This window comes from Ischnura elegans, chromosome 3, assembly GCF_921293095.1.
Source record: "Ischnura elegans chromosome 3, ioIscEleg1.1, whole genome shotgun sequence".
Classification (NCBI taxonomy): Eukaryota; Metazoa; Arthropoda; class Insecta; order Odonata; family Coenagrionidae; genus Ischnura; species Ischnura elegans.
In genome coordinates, this window is record NC_060248.1 from 60396519 (window position 1) to 60414899 (window position 18381).

Here is an 18381-nt window from a genome sequence, read left to right on the forward strand (position 1 = left end):
TTTGCAAAACTAGATAAAAGTGAATGAATGTTTGCAATTTTGTAAGAAAAATACAATGAAAAGTAAAAATATCACAGCTTTAAAAAATTGTTATGATTCTATCATCTATTTAGAGAATGTTTTCCTTGAAATTGCGGTGAAATCTAAAAATACCTCTAAACAACCTTTTCGACTAACCCTTTCAAAAAAGCGTCAGGTTCTCTTTAACCTTCTTTGTATTTATATCATATTTTTACGCTGAGTATGTTATAAATTAAGCAACTAATGAAGACTCGGAAATTTATTATAGCAAAAAAACTTTATTTCAAGTAATCTGCGTATTTTTTATGACACCTTTCATATACGCTTCGCGATATACGAGAACGTTGTGCGGGCCACGTAAGCTCGGGGCCCTAGGCGATCGCCGACCAGCCGACCTGGCAAGACCGCTCCTGACCCTCTTTGTCAGCAGCATAGCTATTCAGTGAGGAATAATTCAGAGTCGGCAGTAAGCCCGCTCGTTAGCATCTTGCAGGTATGCATTTTTTCCGCGATAAGGCCTCTTCTCTGAGAGTTTGGCAGACTCTTGAGCTTGCTATCAGTCGTCTTGGGTGGATGGTGACCTCATCAATGGGGGAGTAACATCTTCTTGCAACCTTGCATCTTAAAAGACGTGATAATGACTTGGACTTAAACTCTAGAGCGGCTCTGCGAGGAGAAGACTGGAGCTGTACGTCACTATTTTGACTTGAAAGAGGACACTCATCCCCCCAAGCGATTTTGGTTGATTCTTTGTGTTGTTCATGACTGTGACCTATTGGGTTAGTATCTTCAGTATTTTTAATCTTGATTTTAATTATCTTTTGGCCGTGGCCAGTTAATTTTTATTTTTTTTATTTATACTTTTGGATTGCTCCTATAATAATGTAAACGTTGGGCGAACATTGGACATAATAAGTATATAAATACCTCTTAGCGATAATGTGTCTGAGATCTGATATGCGTAGACAAGTGGCTTTTAGATGTTTATCAATAATTCTGAAACTCTTTTTGTGAAGCTCGTGAAAAAACTACTATAATCGGCCGTGGCGGATCCAGGATAGGACAAGGTGGGCTTGGTGGGGAGCCTGGTGGGTTATCTCCTAGAAGTAGTGGGGGTCAGAACAAAATTACCATTTTACTTACAATTAGTGCAATTTGGATTGGAAGCTATAGCAACCCCTAACCCCTTTGTGGGTCCGCCACTGATCATTGGTGAGCTACAGTAAATATTGCTATCTTATTTATTTCACCTGATATTACGGTCGGTCAGCCACCCTGCCCGCCAGCGCTTGTAGTCTTGGTACCTGTTGACAAGTTTTCTATCATCTGAATATGTAAGCGAAACCCCTATTTGTGTCACTCATTTTTAAAGGCATATTTCGTAATTGATTTTTTAAGCAAAACTTTTGGATTTCTGAAAATTTTGTGAGATGAATTCCAGGGGCGGATCCAGGATTTTTTCTGGGGGGGCGCAAGAGTCTGATAGGTTTCTCGTATTCGAGACTAAAAACAAAATACAACTATTACTGTAGAAAATGTTATCTTTATTTTGATATGAAAGTTATTAATATTAAATTAAATGATTGGGACTCCATAATACACAAAACAGAAGAACGTAATGACTGTATTGAAAATCTTGTCTATTTTTAAGTATCTGGGTGGGCTAGTGCCCCCTAAAGCCGCTTATAATGACTTAGATGAATTGTCGGGTTGTTGGTGAATTCCGGTTGTGCTAAATTCAAAATTCGTAATTTCAGTGTTAAAAGAGACCCATGCCCAATGGTCCGATGAAGTGAAAAAGTATTCCAAATGTACTTGCCCTCCTGTTAATCCGCCTCTATCGAAAGAGAGTAGTTGAAAGGTTTAGAGCCTTTAGATTTGACCGCAGATGTATTGAAAAGTAGAAAAAAAAGAAATGAGTGTGATCTAACGTTAATAGAGACCCATGTCCCATTAGCCATTTAAAGTGAAACAGTGTAGTAAAATTTATGCATTTTAATCGCCCCCTCTCACTCCGCCCCCATAGAAAGAGAGCAGTTGGAAGGGTTAGCCTTTAGACTTTACCCCAGATGAATCGAAAAGTAGGAAAATAATAAATTGTTCTAAAAAATATGGGTAATTTATGCAACTCTGTCAGAATAGGAAACGAAAAAAGTGAAGGAATCCATTTATTAATAGGCTCTTGGAATGAAAATTTCCTCTGGATGCCTGGTTTAAGCAGGCACTAATGGATGTGAGGTTTCTGAACTCCGAGACAAAAGGGGAAAGTGTTGGGTAAATGGGGAAGGGGAAAGATGGGATTAGAATTCTGGGGGGCATTACGAAATGTTACTCGTATACAGAGCTGAGGAATGAAATCGTGAGAGAAGGCAATATCTCGCAGCAGTTGAAGCATAGCGCGAATGGTACAACCTACAGCTTTCATGGAAACCCATCTTAGCCTTTAACTCGTTGATTGATTATATGCATCTCTGTTCCATTCTGAGTACGTACACGAGAAAGTTTAGTGGGAAGAGAATTCTAAAGTATATCGTGTCGACCTAATTTCTTCATAATGTTCCGAGCTTCCCTCAAGTTCCCGCTACGCTCATCACGTATAATATGGTGGAAGGATTCTCAGGTTTACGATCAGATAAAAACGGGAATTTATGTGTCCATGGTGGATCGAAAAGTAGATTTTACTCTTAGATTTTATCATTTTTAATTTAATATTCGTTCTTTCTATTTTGATTTTTCCACATTTCATCGCAAAATTCAACGGGTTGAAGAACAACTCCACTGTCTTGGATTTAAAAATTGCGCTATCGTAACTTATATTGTCGATATTCATGAACGATATGAATTTATGATTAAACCTATGACTAAGATATTCTTTTAACCAGCTGATTTTTATGCGTATAAAGGTAATTGAAGAAGTAGCACATTGTGCGACCATTGTTGAAGTATTTAAGTCCATACATTTTGTCTTAGCATATTCAATGAAAGTAGACTCCTATTACAAAAAAATACATTTTCAAGACATTCTGATCAATTTTAAATGATATAATAAAAATATGTCTTGTGTTTTTTTTTAATCTGCAAATTTATATATATATATACATTGATGTCTTATTATTATGACGTTGGTTTCGCTCTCCTTACAAGATTTGCGCATTTAAGGGCGGTTTCCTCTTCAAATTCCATATCCGGCTCCTAGGAAACCTAGAAAATCAATAAATTAGTTTTTTTCAATTATTTTCAGGTATTTAATAATAATTCTTGCAATAAAGTAATGGGAGAAACAATTGGGGAAGTGACCTTTGAAATACCTTTCTTTGGCTAGATTGTAATGCGCGCGTGAGCAAGTTACTGCTTATTGGCTGTTTGTGAGGAGACTCGCCTCTGGGTAGAAGTCCGTTGCTATGGGGGCTGTTGCGCAAGGTCAAGGACTATCTCGGGCAACGGTCGGGGAGTGACTATGAAGTGCTTGTTGGCGAGCCTATTAGCTCTCAGCTGGCTGGGGACGGCTACCTCGGATGATGGCGGCGGTGGGGGAAATAATATTATTGTTTAGGTTCTCGAAGTAAACAAACAAGTAAGTACTGCTTCACTTTGACGTTTACTGTCAATTATTTAAAGTTAAGAAAAATGGCCTTAAAGAAGATTTATGTTGCTGTGGTAATTGTACCAATTGTAGTTTTTGTGACATTGATATCCAATTTTAGAACGTTCAGTTGTAACGGGTCCAAGAACGGAGATGTGACGTTTTGTTTGTTGTGAAAGGGCTAAAGGATGCCCTTTGTTAAGTGCCGTTCGTAGAATCTTTGGTTCATTTGTAAGCTTATCGTCTTCCTATCTCTTTATCATCTTCGACAAAATTATTGATATCCATGAGCGAACTTACGAAACCCGGATACAATGAGAAGGGTCGAACGGTAACAAGGAAAACTTTCACTTTTTCTCACAACAGCTGTTTATGGCCTTCCATAGCTTGCGCCTTTTAATTTACTTTGATAACATTGACAGTCTTGGCATTAACGCATATATATTGCTTGTGTTTTAAGTGCCACTTATTTGCTGGGCGTATATATTTCTCAAAAATGTGTGTGCTTATATCCTTGCATAGGTTATTTTGGTGACTTTGTTTTGACAGGAAGCCATGGACTCCTTCTTAGGACTATTCGATCCGTCAAACTCAAATGAATGGGTTGACAACGACGAATATCCTACTCATCATCACCTCCCTCCGGAGCCACAATTAGGGAATGTGGAGTATAAATTGAAGCTAGTCAATCCTTCCAAGCAAAGATTTGAGCATCTTGTCACTCAGGTAAATAGTTTTTCCGTGTCTCAATGGATCTCAATCCATAATTTTAAGTGATCACCGTGGATTTCAGTAGTTTGTGTTTGAATGCTATCATTATTTTGCCTATGAATTTATTCTATCTGAAATGACTTAATTTTTCACAGATGAAATGGAGGCTCCGCGAAGGCCAGGGTGAAGCAATTTATGAAATTGGAGTGGAAGATAATGGAATATTAACTGGACTTTCAGAATCTGATATGGCTGCTAGTCTTCAGACTCTTCAGCAAATGGCATTGAAATTGGGTGCTACTACTACTGTTCTACGTGAAAGGCCTGTTGATAGTTGTGACAATGGGAATCTTAGGCATGTTGCTGAAGTTCTTGTTCGTAAGGTAATCATTCGATCACTTTATTATATTTATGTTCTCTCAGAAATACTGGAAGATAAGTTCATATTTGGTGAAAACCTGGTTACGTTACCAGATTGTCCAGAGCGAATTCCTTGTGATCATAGGTCTGTCGTATTAGCTAGCGACATTTTAAATACTTATTTTTAGAAACAGTGAATTTGTATTATTGGAATTTATGTTTAATGCCATCATTGTAGAAGATCAGCCATATGGAAAACCCTATGAAATTAGTTTTTATCATCATGTTGAGTTCATAATTTATTCAATTACTTGGTGTGTACAGTGTGAGAAGCTGAGTTAGTATGATTCTTGTATCCATACTATTTGATTGATAAGGACACTCACTGTGAAAATTTGCAATTTTTTTTTGTCCCCCAACTTCTCTGGAGTTATCCATCAACGTTGAACTTCCTTGTTAGTGCTCTACTATTTCTTCGCACATCTTCCTAAGTAGTTACTTGGATTGTGAAATCTTGGCTCAAGACTGATACAAAGTTATCTAAGAGAATAGTCACCTTAAGTTTGATGAGAATAAAGAGAATACCATTATTACAGTTTTTATAGAGGTTATTATTTTGTAGTTGCCAAGGAACTTCTGGGATGTAATTACTGATCTGTTCACTATGTCATATTTTATCATGAAGAACTGAAGGGTAGTCTTATGAAATAAAATTTCACATTCTATTGAAGTATGTGACTGTTAAATGCGTGATACAAGAATATTTGTTTAAGTTTGTGTCGCAGAAGTATTGCTGAAATTCTGTGAAGGGAAACATTTTATTGAAGGAAAATCCAAGCCATCATGTGTGTTCATCTGCCCCACTGGAAAGTAATATATATTTGGTGTTATATTATTTTCTTTAGGTAGTGTCAATTAGATGTATCATTCAATGGCTATTTTTTTCCATAAAATTGATAGCAACCCATTTCTTCCTGTTCAAGCATATTTCTGTTACGTTAATTCTACAGCAAACCTTATAGATTGTAATGATATTCCACTTATAATTACATCTTCAAACAGGTACCTGATGATCAGCATAATATAGAAGTCCGTGTGGCTGTGATTGGCAGTGCTGATGCTGGAAAATCAACTCTGCTTGGTGTATTAACACATGGACAACTTGACAATGGGCGTGGAAGAGCCCGTCTCAATATGTTCAGGCACTTGCATGAAATCCAATCTGGCCGAACGTCTTCTATATCTCATGAAATATTGGGTTTCGATTCTCAGGTAAAGGCATTGTGCTTGTTGTTATTTCTTCATCATTTTATCCCTTTGGTGCTTGGGAAGTCAACCACCGACCCCTCGGGGCTTTTTTAGGGTCGTCTGATGAACTACCGAGAGCTGACGACGGCAGAGGAAATTTGCGAGAGCTCGAGTAAACTAATCTCGTTCTTGGATTTGGCGGGCCACAGGAAGTATCTGAAGACGACGATACTTGGGCTGACCGGATACTCACCGCATCATGTGATGCTAGTCGTGAGCGCAGTCGGTGGGGGGAGAGTCTCGGGTGAGATGGGGGTCTCGGCTGAAGCTAGGGAGCATCTCTGCTTGGCGCTGGCGCTTGATGTGTCCTTCTTTGTTGTCATAACCAAGGCTGATGTGGCGTCGCAATCGGCACTGGATGCTGCCTTGGAGGATGTTGAGGTGAGCGGTCATATTGATTCCTATTATACTCCCGAGAATAGTTATGGCGTGAAAATCAATGTGGCAGGGTGACTACTCCTATTGAAGACTTGAAAAATCACATGATGTTAGGGAATGTGGAAAAATTGTGGTGATATCATTTTATCTTCAAAAGTCAATAGGTGATATTTCCTCAACCTCAAATGCTCGTGTTACCATCGAAGTTTCAGCATCCCACAATTTGCTGTTAGCTATTTTGATACCTCATTGTGGTCATTTTAAAATTGAATCGGAATTGAAGTATTCCAGCCGACAACTTCACTCAGGATGTAATCTGTTTCCTCCTGAGGTTATGCACTTGTCATAATATTCAACAAATAATTGCTAGTCTTTGTTGATGTTATATCATTGTGATCATTCTTTTTCACTCTAGAAATGTGTTTAATTTCATAATATTTATTTATTCAATTTTAGGATTACTCTATTGCCACACTTGACCAAGTTTTTATTAAGTTCAACAGATTCAGGCTTCAATTGGTGGAAGTTAGACATATTTAAGTAAATGAAAGGTCGTAGCACTTTTCCACAAGAAAAAGTGCTACGACCTTTCATTTACTTAAAAAAAAAAAAGTTTTTATTAATTGTGAAAGTAATTGAAAGAAGTTGGGATATCAGGCAAGATGTTGGAGTGAACATCATGTCTTGGCTCTTATTAAACCATCATTTGTTGCTAATTTTACAGTAGTGATGAACTTGATTGATTCTGTATTCACATATAATATTACTCGTACGAGGAACGTGCTCTTCAAATTGATGTAGTTGTACAGTTTATGTGAGTGAGTTGATTTAATGTTTGTGGTATTTATTGTTTTAAATATTCATTGAAATTATTCCCTGTGTTTCATCTGATTCATATTAGGTTGATCAAATATTTTACATTCGTTATGAAAACTTAGTCTTGTATTGATTACAGCCATTATTTGTGTAGCAGGAACAAGTTAAAACTATTAATGAAGTTATTGCTAGAATTCAACTGGCGAATAGTTAAGCTGAGGTAACCTGTTTGGCAGAAGGGCTTGGCATCATCAACTTATCCACAGAAAGGTTAAGGCTGTTCATTTTTCACCGTGAATAGGTAGAGAAGTTGCAGATTTGGAAGTATACATGTCTCTTGATTTTTAAAACTCTGTCACAATTGGGTATTTAAGTAGTTGGTGAACTAGCCCATGTTTTTGTGCATGCATATTGTGTTTATGTTTAGGCAGTTTTACTAGGGGCACGTAATTTTGCCAGTTTGAACTGCATTCATTTCTCAAAATGGTATGGAATTGCATGAATGCACGAACAAAATAAGGATGGACTATTTTGCCATATCAGGTCCATGCATTCACGGGTGTGTTCTAGCCATTCACCGCTTCACATGACGCAATTATGACTGCACCTTTGTGCGCCAGTCAGATTGTGCAATAACGTGCCCCGTGAAAAAACTGCCTTTACTTTGGGTGAGATGCCTTCATTGAATGTAGTGAGATTTTTGATGCATTATTACTTTTTGTTGCTTTTACAGTCTGCTTTGAAATCAGTTGGTGGTGGTGGAAGGAGGGTTCCGCTACGGGTATGCAATGAAGATGATGTGATAACTGCTGGATCAAGGCAGCTTGCTGACAGTGTGGTGCCACTGTTTTGTGTCTCCAACGTTACTGGCCAAGGTCTTGACCTTCTTGCCAAGTTTCTGCACGTTCTGCCTCCGGGCACCAGTACCAAGGAGAAGGAAAGACTGGAGCAGGTGGGATTCTATCTAATTAATGCTTCCTGTTTTTCCGAAAAATTGTCATTAATGCATGGTTTCTATCCATTATAAATGCCAGCAGCGATAGTAATTATCTTCATCATCATAATCAGTGGGGTAGCCAGGAATTTCATACAGGGGGGAAAATTTTGAAGAACAGGGTACTAGGTAGAGGGTTTTAATCTAATTTGAACACTTTATATAATAGAAAAAAACTTCATTTGTCAAAGAAATCTTTTGTAAATTAATGATTTTTCGATTATTTGTTTTCTTTTATGAAGGAAAGTCACTATGTTTTTATATTTCAGTGGGTTCCAATCCCCCCCAAACCTCCCCCTCGCTACGCCACTGATTATAATTGGTATGATCTGGAAACAATTTTGTGTCACTGAGATTAGTGAGACTTATTTAGGTGCTAAGTTAATCATTTAATTCTATATCCAGGCTACCCAACTTCATTCAAATATCACCAGTGGGATAAGTTATTCACAGACATACTGGTCAGTTTTTTATGTAGCACTTATCATCATCTTCATCAGTATAAGTAAATACCTCAGCCATAACTTGGTGGAAATTATTGATATCCATATTAAAGGGTTACTTGGGTTTAATACACATTTATTTATTAATGAACTCAGTGGTAAAGTTGTGTTGTAACATTAGTCTGCTTGTGATTAATAAGATTGAATATTTTGAACAAAGTTAATTTCTGTTTATGAATTTAAAGAATCTTTGCTGTTTGTTAGTAATTTTATGTACATCTGCATTATTAATTCCAATTAATACTCTTTACATTTTGATCATAATTTTTGTTCAAAAACATATTTCTATCCTAAAGGCTGGAATTAAACTTTTTTGGGACGAATTAAGCTATCTAATGATCCGACTATGCTTAATTAGTGATCATCACTCATGAGTATTCTTTTTATTCTATTAGGTGTGCATAACTTATGCTAGACACCGTAGTCATTCTTTGGGAATAATTTTTGTTTGGAATAAATTTTTATTTGATCATCTTCTTTATCCATCAGGGTTATTTATGCCAGAATGTAAATGTCATGTAAATAGTACCAAGTTTTTTAAATCTTACAGTTAAAGCCTGTATGGTTGTTCAGTACCATTGCAAATCCATTACTTTTTGTAATATATAAGAAACATTTGTATGTGGAGTGAGATAAGTAGGCCTTCTCAATGAAATGGGACATTTTTTTTGCTAAGCTGTTTGGTTAATCTTGTAGACCTTGATATAATGTAATTGATGTTTTGAAATAATTTGCTCGTCATAAAATGGTACATATATTTGCTTTTGGTTAAATTTCCTGTCAAACTAAAAAGTTTTATTCCCTCTTTGCTAAGGGCCTCTCCATTTGCCAGCTTCTACGTATCTAGATGTATTTATTTATGTTTATCCAGTAAATATTTTTCAATTTAGACTGTTAATTTACATATTTTTGTCAGAATAATAAAAATTTCTATATTATACACTAAGACTCATGGCTTAAACCTTGTGATCTTCTCTTTCGATTTAATTAGAGAAGTACTTTTACCATCTGAATATTCATATAGTTTCATTCATTGAACTGTCTTGTTTAATCAGGCCAATCAGCCTCAGATTTCCCCTTCTTTTAGTAGAGTGATAAAAGTAGTTTTTTGTCCATGCAATATTAACGATTTGTTAATTATTCTAGGTAAAGGTCTCTAAGATATTTTAATGTCTCCTTCACTTTAATGATGAGTGACTATCTATTTTTGAGTTTATCATTCCTGTCACCTTTGTGAGCAATTTATTCCACTTTTATTTACTTTTTTAATATTTATTGGTCTCTTAGGAGCCATGCGAATTCCAGGTGGATGAAACTTTCAGAGTTCCGGAGGTTGGAATTGTTGTGGGAGGACTGCTAACTAAAGGTGTCATCACAGAAGGATCGAAGCTAATGATTGGTGAGTTTCTTTGTACTTACCTTGATTATTAGTTGTCTGTAATTCCATTATTGATTTTTAATCATTGTACTTCCTTCATTCTGAAATGAGCCTGATTTTTAGTGACCCTTCTCTCTTGAAATCCTGTAAGAAAAAGAATGATCTTTTTGAAATTACATAAAATGCATAATAACTTTTAAAAATAGTTTATCAAAATTTGTGTTTATTAAAGATTATGGTTAGTAGTTGATACAATCATATTAATTTGTATTCATGATTACTCCCTACACATATTTGGTTTGACAATGGAATTTGTGTCAAGAACTTCTCTATTTTGGATGGTATGTGGAGGAAGTGACCATCATCTAAGATCTTATGAATCATGAGTAGGGACATGCAAAAGTCGCAAATGCGATAACGCGAATTTTAACGCGAATTCCGGGATTTTCCCGCGAAATACGCGATTTCCGGGGTTTTCCCGCGAATACGCGAATTTCGTGTTAATTGCGATTTTCTCCAATTCATGGGCGATTTTCACTAACTCAGACGCGATTTTCACCATTTTTTTCTTCTGCTCATGCTCCTCCCACGAAATTGTTTTTCGAGGCGTACATTTAAGCCGTAATATTTTCCCTGCATTGGCCGCTTTTCGACGCGACGAATTTCCATGGGCCGCCGTTCATGGCTCAGAGCGGTGAGATGTCTCATTTGAAAGTGAGAGTGATGTCTCGTTTGAAAGTGGCCTGAATTTCATGGAACCGTGCCGTGAACGGCGGCCGGCGAAAATTCGTCGCGATTGAAAGCAGCCTCAAGATAGCACGATGTGTATTTCACGCCATAAACGGCGCACCGCCGGACCGGATTGAACCTTGCCTTGCTGACCGCCAACAACGCTGTGCTGTCAACTGCGCGATTCGACTCGCTTGAAGACATGCATTGAGACCAATGGTTATTTGAAAGCACAGTGCCGTGCCGTTGACGACGGCCGGAGCAAAGCAAAAGCCTGAAAGCGGCAAAAAGTGGCTGTGCGCCGTCTATTCCGTGAAATACACACGGAGCTACATTGTGGCAGCTTTAAGCCAAAACGACTTATCGCCGGCCGCCGTTCCCGGCACAGTGCCATAAAATTCAGGCCACTTTCCGACAAGACGACTCTCTGGATTTCAAGGCGCTGTGGTGGGAACGGCGGCCGCGGAAATTAGTCGCGTCGGTGAGCGGCCAATGCCGTGAAATAATTACGGCTTAAATATACGCCTCGAAAAAAAATTTCATGCAGAGCAGAAGGAAAAAATTATGAAATTTGCGTCTGAGTTGGTGAAAATCGCCCATGAATTGGAGAAAATTCATGATTTCCACAAAGAAACACACTCGAGGAAATAAGGCGACTTGTTTGTCCGGAGGATGTCTAAACCGCATTCACGATGTCTACAAAGTAGCCAAAATTCCATGGGAATCTGATGGTTGACTTAATAAAATTACTGGAGGGTTCAAACTATCCAAATACTCACATTCTATAAAGAGATAACCCTTTCGCTGCTAATGACGAAAATATGCAGCAGGATGTTTCTTGACCCGGGAGACGAAAGGCGAAAATTTTCGTCTGAGATTTTCCGACGCAGGCCTAATGCCGAAAATACATTTCCTTGCTCTCCTCCTTTTATGACATTCGTGGGTTCGCAAAGTCTTAGTTTCGGGACCCAACACAGGCCAACACCATGTACTGGCAAAATCTGTAACTGCCGAAATCCGGAAGCATGAACCTAGACCCTCGTCTCTTATTACCCCTCTTTTTGGCAAGGGACCGCAATCATACAATTGTCCATTCAGTTAGTTTGCGAAATAAATATATGGTTCTTTCTCAAAAAATATAAACGAAGAATTGAATTCTTTGTCTTTTGGCAGTTTACAATTTTTAAACGAAATTCTACCATAAATATTAACTTGTATCTCGATTTCAGTATAAAATCAACATGGGAATTGTTAATGCATTAAATTCGTTAATGCTGACGGTAGAGCTTCATTCAAAATTTTAAAATTCTCAGAATAAATCGAGGAATTCAATTGGAAGTCTGCAATTTACGTGCAAGCAACAATCATCCATATAGCTAATTCACATGAACAAAGCATGAGTTGACAGCGAACCAATGCTGCTGGTAGGGTGGTAAACCACGAAAGGAGGGAGACCAACTACCCTCAGAGTCCAAGATAATGCAAAATGCCGACTAGGAAGGATCAGAAAAGGTTGGTGTTGAGAGTGTTTGATTATCTGCAAGACCTTTCTTAACAGATGTCCAACATAAATGCTCCATACAGAGGGGACCAAAGAGTCTCATGGAGCAATCCAGGAGCTCAAATGTCTGAGACATCGTTTGCATCTAAGTGCCTTTAAGCAATTTGGATCACTTCTGCAAACATGGACTGAGAAAGATTTCTTTCCTGCTATAGCACTGTGTTAACAGATAAGAGAACAAATGTAAAAGATGACAACTTGATCACAATAGCAATATTTCATTTGAAATTACAGACATTTAAAAGTAATTTCTCTTTAAGTAAGCTAGATATATGTATACACGAAGGATAAATGTGTAAAATAGGTTAATTCAGTCAATACTCCATGTATATTATTGCTTTAATTATTCCCGATCAATAATATCCTAAATTTAGGGCAATGGGTGGGCCACTGGAAGGATGGCTCTCAATCAACATAAATTATTTTGCCATTAAAATAACACCGATTTTAGGGCAAAATAACATCGCTTTTGTAGAAAAATAACACCACTTTTGGCTATAAAATAACCCCACCTTTTGCATGTCCCTAATCATGAGGAAAGTGTTGAGAAGATAGGTTGGATAGAAATCCAGTGTCCTTCAGTGTTAGCCTACTCTTTTCATCAGTTAGTTTGGGGACCATGGTTCAATGTCCCCCACAATGTTGCTGTCCTTGAAGTGCTTGCACAGGCTAGGCATCCTAGAAATCCATACTTCTGCTAAGATGAGGGCCTGGGGGAGTGTCCTTGATTTGTTTGAGTTTGATTCCAATATGGAGTAATCATGAGTGCTCCTTATTTTTTTTATTATGTGAGACCCTGGATATGGAACAAAATTAATCCCGAACGAGTCAAGGACACCCTCCTCAGCTATTGGCATGGAAAATCAACTTATTATTTTCTGTACCAACCTGAACTTTATCCCAGTAGTTAAATGAACCTGCTTTTCTTCCTCAGTTTCCATGGAAGAAGAAGGTCATCCCTGTCATTATTCACTTACTATGTGATTCAATGTGAAGCTTATTTTGGTTTGGTAGTAATAGAGCTCCCCCAAGCTAAACGTAGGCTTGTGAATTTTAAACATTCAGGGTTGGAGGGCTATTTTCCTTCCATGTGACACTTCGTATTTCAAAGATTTTGTTGTAGGATCTCCATGGACTTCAACGAGGGCCTTCAATCAGCAGTCTGTTCTACCCTCTATGCCTCTTCCTTATCATTACCATGTATTGCCATTTTTATGAGTAATTTACTCTTACTTTAGGCATATCATTACTGTAACTAGAAATAGACTCGGAGAGAATGAGGGGGAAGGTCTTCAAAGAGTATTGATCACTTCAATGGCAGCTCATTTATAAAATCTGCAATATATGGTGGAAATAAATCCATCTATTCTATACGTCATCTTCCCATACCCTCTGTATTTGTTTAATCTCCTATACTGATGTACATGTTGAGGGAAGATATCAGAAAAGGAAATGTTTGTCTAGAAATTCAGTTGTTTGCCACCAATTCACTAATGATATTTCAGTTTACGTTTTTATTTGCTTAACATTGGTGATGCTGCAGTGATCCGATGACAATTGCATTGAAACTGGATTGTAACCAATTGGCAAGCCTAAAAAGAATTCCTTTTCTCATGCACTGGGAAATCCTCTGATTTTTGTAAAAAAAAGTATGATCATGGGCAAATACTGGATTCTCTGTTATGAAAAATAGTGGTGGCAAATGATTTGTAATTGTTATTTTAGTTTTAAAAATCCTTGAAAAAGTTAGCCTCATAATAATTTCCATTAATGAAGTTGATATTAGGTACATATGTATATACATACGGTGACATTATGAAAAAGGTCTTGTAGAATATGTTTTATATTAGGAATTAGTCAGTTAACATAATGCTTTGTGTCAATTCACTTCTTGTTTAGTTTTTGTTATGTTTTTTTCTGGGATTACTAGTGAACTGATATTCTTTTCTTTCATCAGGGCCCGTTGATACAGGATCTTTTCTGCCTGTCACTGTCCAATCAATCCATCGCAACAAAGCCCCTTGTCGAGCTGTGAGGGCATCACAGAGTGCATCCCTGAGTCTCTTCCCAGAGGTGCCTGGTCTACGCAAAGGAATGTTCCTCCTTGGCCCTGGAGCACAGTTGTCACCTTGTCTTTTCTTTCAAGTAAGCATTCTTAAGCTCATTTCTCTATGTACATTTGTTTCGGACTTAACATATTCAGCACGGAGCACGTCAATTGACGTGCCGGTTGGGCCAGGAGCCCTTTCTCCACCTCCGTACATGACTAATATCCACTTCCGAGTCTTCTGATCATGTGTATGGTATTCAGCAAGCTTCCATCTTTCAAGCGGTGTGCGCCATTTGTAAATAGCAGTACAGTGGAAGCCCCTTATAACGACAGCTGTTGGGAACAGAGAAATCTGTCGCTATAGTGAGTTGTCGTTGTTACCGAATGCAATTACATCGTCACAAAAAAATCACTCATCAGGCGTCACCACGGCTGTATCTGCCGAGAGGCGAAAATTGCGGCATGATAGCCGTTTTAAATCATTATTTTGAACATTTAATTCACTAATGATCATATTCACTTGCAATCTATGATCAAATCATATGTAATTATGCAGGATGCTATATGCCGAGGCATTAAGAAGTCGATTTTAAAAGTCCCAGCTTCAGACTCACTCGTACTGAACTGTGCATTATGAGCTGTTATTATCCTTATTTCTTGGATGCTCCAAACATACATGTCATAACTACCAGTTATGGCTATGCATCTGACTATTAAATGCTAAAACTTCGGAATCTGTTCAAAAATTCATACCTTCTATCTTTCCGAGTAGTAATGAAAATGATGGGTGGCTGCTGCAATTGGGTGACGAAAGGAGCGTGATAAAATTTTAGGGTTCCACATGAGCATTGCAATTCTATCTTTTTCAGGTTAACGGCGGAATGAAGGTGGAAGTAATCTTCTTGTGCTTCAAGTCTGCCTTATGAATGGTTTAATATCGTGTTTCAAAACAGCCGACTCAAATGCTATCGAAATCATGAAACCGAACAGCATTACGGCATCTAAAAGCATATTAGTCATATCAATTATCTTCGGTGGAAAGGGTGAAAAACTGTTTCAAATAAATAGAAGGACAAATGATAAATGAAGTCCACTCTTTGTCTGTCTGATAGCAATATTTATGTTTCGTAGAGATTCACGCAATCAGACGCAATATCAGCGGACGTAGAGACCTCTAGCGGCAGTAGCGCACACTTTTTGATAGGAATGCTGACTGGAACCGAAGAATGCTCATAGTGTTAGGCGGCAATAACACAATTTTAACGTTTCTTAGTTCTATTGGTGGGTGGGCTGGGCAATTGTCAATGAATAATAGTACTTTTTTATTCCTTCCACCAATCCTGGCATCAAACGCTCGTAACCACTGCGTGAAGATAGCAGCCGTCATCCAAGCATTTTTATTTTCTTCGTAAGTGCAAGGGAGAGTTTTAACTCCCTTAAAACATCGGGGATTGGCGGATTTCCCCACCACGAACGGTTTTAACTTATCTGAACCATCCTTATTGGCGCATAAAAGAACAGTTACGCGGTCTTTACTTTTCTTCCCTCCTTTGCAGGGGTCCGTTCGAGTGGCGAGAGTTTTGTCCGGGAGAAGGTTAAAATATATGCCCGTCTCATCCGCATTGTAAATATCGCAGGGGCTGTAATTGTCCAAATAGTCTTTAAGGACCGGAGCCCAGCTTTCCACAGCATTAACGTCAACACTTGATGATTCACCGGATAGTTTGTGAAGGGATATCCCCTTCCTATTTTTAAATCGTGCAAACCATCCATCCGAGCACTTAAAATTGTCTTCACCAAGCCTCTCACACAAATACTCAGCTTTAGCCTTCATCATTGGGCCGGTGATAGGAATCCCTGCGGCTCTTTGCTGGCAAAACCACGAGAAAAGAGCACTTTCTAGCTGCGGATGCTCTCCGGGCCGCAGGTGTTTTTGAGTGCTTGGACGCCCTTCTTTAAGCACTCTCGAACGAATTTGTTCTTTCTTCATTAAAATAGTGAACAATGTCGATGTATTATTTCCAAATCGCCTCGCTATTTCACTCTTTGAACACTCTCCACTTTCACAATCTGCAATAATTCTCATTTTGGTTTTTAAATCCAAGGACTTGCGCTTACCAGCCATGGTGCTAGCAGACGGGTGGAATAATTTTTAACCTCACTGTGGAGGCGCGGGAGGGAGATGACAAAAGAGCAATGAAATGTGTTCTCGAAAAATTTAAGGAAAGAAGAATAGGAGAATACGGAACATGTCGACGTTGGCGGAAAAAATGCCGTTTTAAAAGCATTGAATTCCAGAGATGTGGCACGTGGTCAAAAAGTCAACCTGTCATAATTACGAATGGCGCAAGAGAGGAATCGAGCCATTATCGCTAATACGAATTTATTTTACATTTAAATCATTTACATTTAAAGGGTTTAAAATGGTTCCTTGGGTAGCTGTCGCTAATTCGAGCTTGTCGCTATATCCCGTACTCGTTATAAGGGGCTTCCGCTGTATTTGAACGGAAGTTATGGCACAAAAAAACTCTATTTTTCTTTCTTATTTAATTGGCCGATTCTGACAACGTTCATGAAAATCAGGCCCACATTGAATGTTTTAATCTGGTGCATTTCTGTCATTTTATTTAATTCTAAGACACTGGTAATTTTCTGCAAATACTGTAATTTTAACTCATTACTTTTGGAATTATCTCACCTCAAGATTGTACAGAATGTATTGAATCCCGTCATGAGGAAGTACATAATATTAGAGTACATAATTGTGGAAAATTGTCCGTTTAAGATTTTATTTTGCAAATAATTCTTTCTCATGATGTATTTTTTTTAACCACAATCAGATTTTAATGTTTGCCATGAGGGGGTTTATTTAATATCTTTAACTAAGGGATGTTACTTAATTGAGCAATTGTGTGCAGTAACTTAATTCCTTTGTATTTAAAGAGCTCGAAAGGCTAATTTAATGTTGGCATTTTAATCTACCATCTGAGTATCATATTCCAGTTTTTTTTCTCCAGTGTCCTGTACTGCATCCATAAGTGTGCGAATTGGTGTATTCTCAAGCCCCAGGAAAAGTAGTGACAATTGGTACTCTATTTGTTCTCGACTTCTGTAAAATCTGCATTGAAAGCAGCACATTGAAAAGTCTACTCTCCCAAATTTTCTGAAGCTCCCATACCCACAAAATAATTTCTTTGGATATCAATGATAGTGGTACCTTTTGTGTTGAATATTCAATCTTTGGCTATTTTCATTGCATTTATTCCTTCAAAAATGGCTTAATGAATACGTACATCTTTATCGGGTATACTACAATATGAAATGGTGACATAAATAGCTTGTTTAGTTTTGATCCCATCTTAAATTCGTTTTTCACTAATACTGGCTTTTTAATGTTACTGGTTGCATGTATTTGCAGAAATTGGGAGATTCAGGTTTGAATCCTGGTCACATCAAACATTCAAACACTCATTCAAACAACTTATTGTGATAAATTTCCTCTTTTGGTTTATATATATATGAGCACCTGGCCGGCAACCAGGAGGTTCTGGGTTCGAGTCCCAGTCAGGCCGCATTTTTACCCTCTGATTTCTGGCCTTTTCCATCTACCACAGCACCGTTGTCCTTGTCCTTTTTCTATTCCACGTTCCTTTCCCTTATATATATATAATGTAAAGGAACTTCTTCTTGCCCTGGGGTGGGCACACAAAAAAACTTAGAAATTGACAGAAAAACGAAAAATAAAATAAAAGTGAGGAACTTACGGGGAAAGGTTGTTTTTACAAATTTTCGATGGGACGCAGCCCATCTTTCTCAAGTGAGAAGAGGAGGGAAAGTGAGGAAAGGGCATAAGGAAGGGTGCAGGGCAGAGGGCTAAGATGGAGGGAGGAAAAACGGTGGACGGGGATTGGTTGTTCTTTCTAATGGGCGCGGTTGATTCCTGGACCAGAAAACGCACGGAAAGCCCATATGCATGCCTGTTCCAAGTC

General features: G+C 38.0%; 1 protein-coding gene across 4 annotated transcripts in view; it reads left to right on the forward strand.

The window, feature by feature from the left end:
- The window catches only part of LOC124155894 (GTP-binding protein 2), a 40183-nt gene that overhangs the window by 15897 nt on the left and 5905 nt on the right, over nt 1–18381 (forward strand). For 2 of the 4 annotated variants that reach the window (XM_046530069.1, XM_046530067.1), the window contains exons 2-8: nt 4154–4330; nt 4471–4698; nt 5738–5947; nt 6038–6364; nt 7911–8129; nt 9962–10073; nt 14300–14487. In XM_046530069.1, coding sequence (XP_046386025.1) covers nt 4160–4330; nt 4471–4698; nt 5738–5947; nt 6038–6364; nt 7911–8129; nt 9962–10073; nt 14300–14487 — 1455 coding nt within the window. In that variant the 5' untranslated portion in view covers nt 4154–4159. Of the gene's footprint in view, nt 1–3375; nt 3596–3736; nt 3936–4153; nt 4331–4470; nt 4699–5737; nt 5948–6037; nt 6365–7910; nt 8130–9961; nt 10074–14299; nt 14488–18381 lie in introns of those variants that run through there. The other 2 variants (XM_046530068.1, XM_046530066.1) reach the window with 2 other exon arrangements.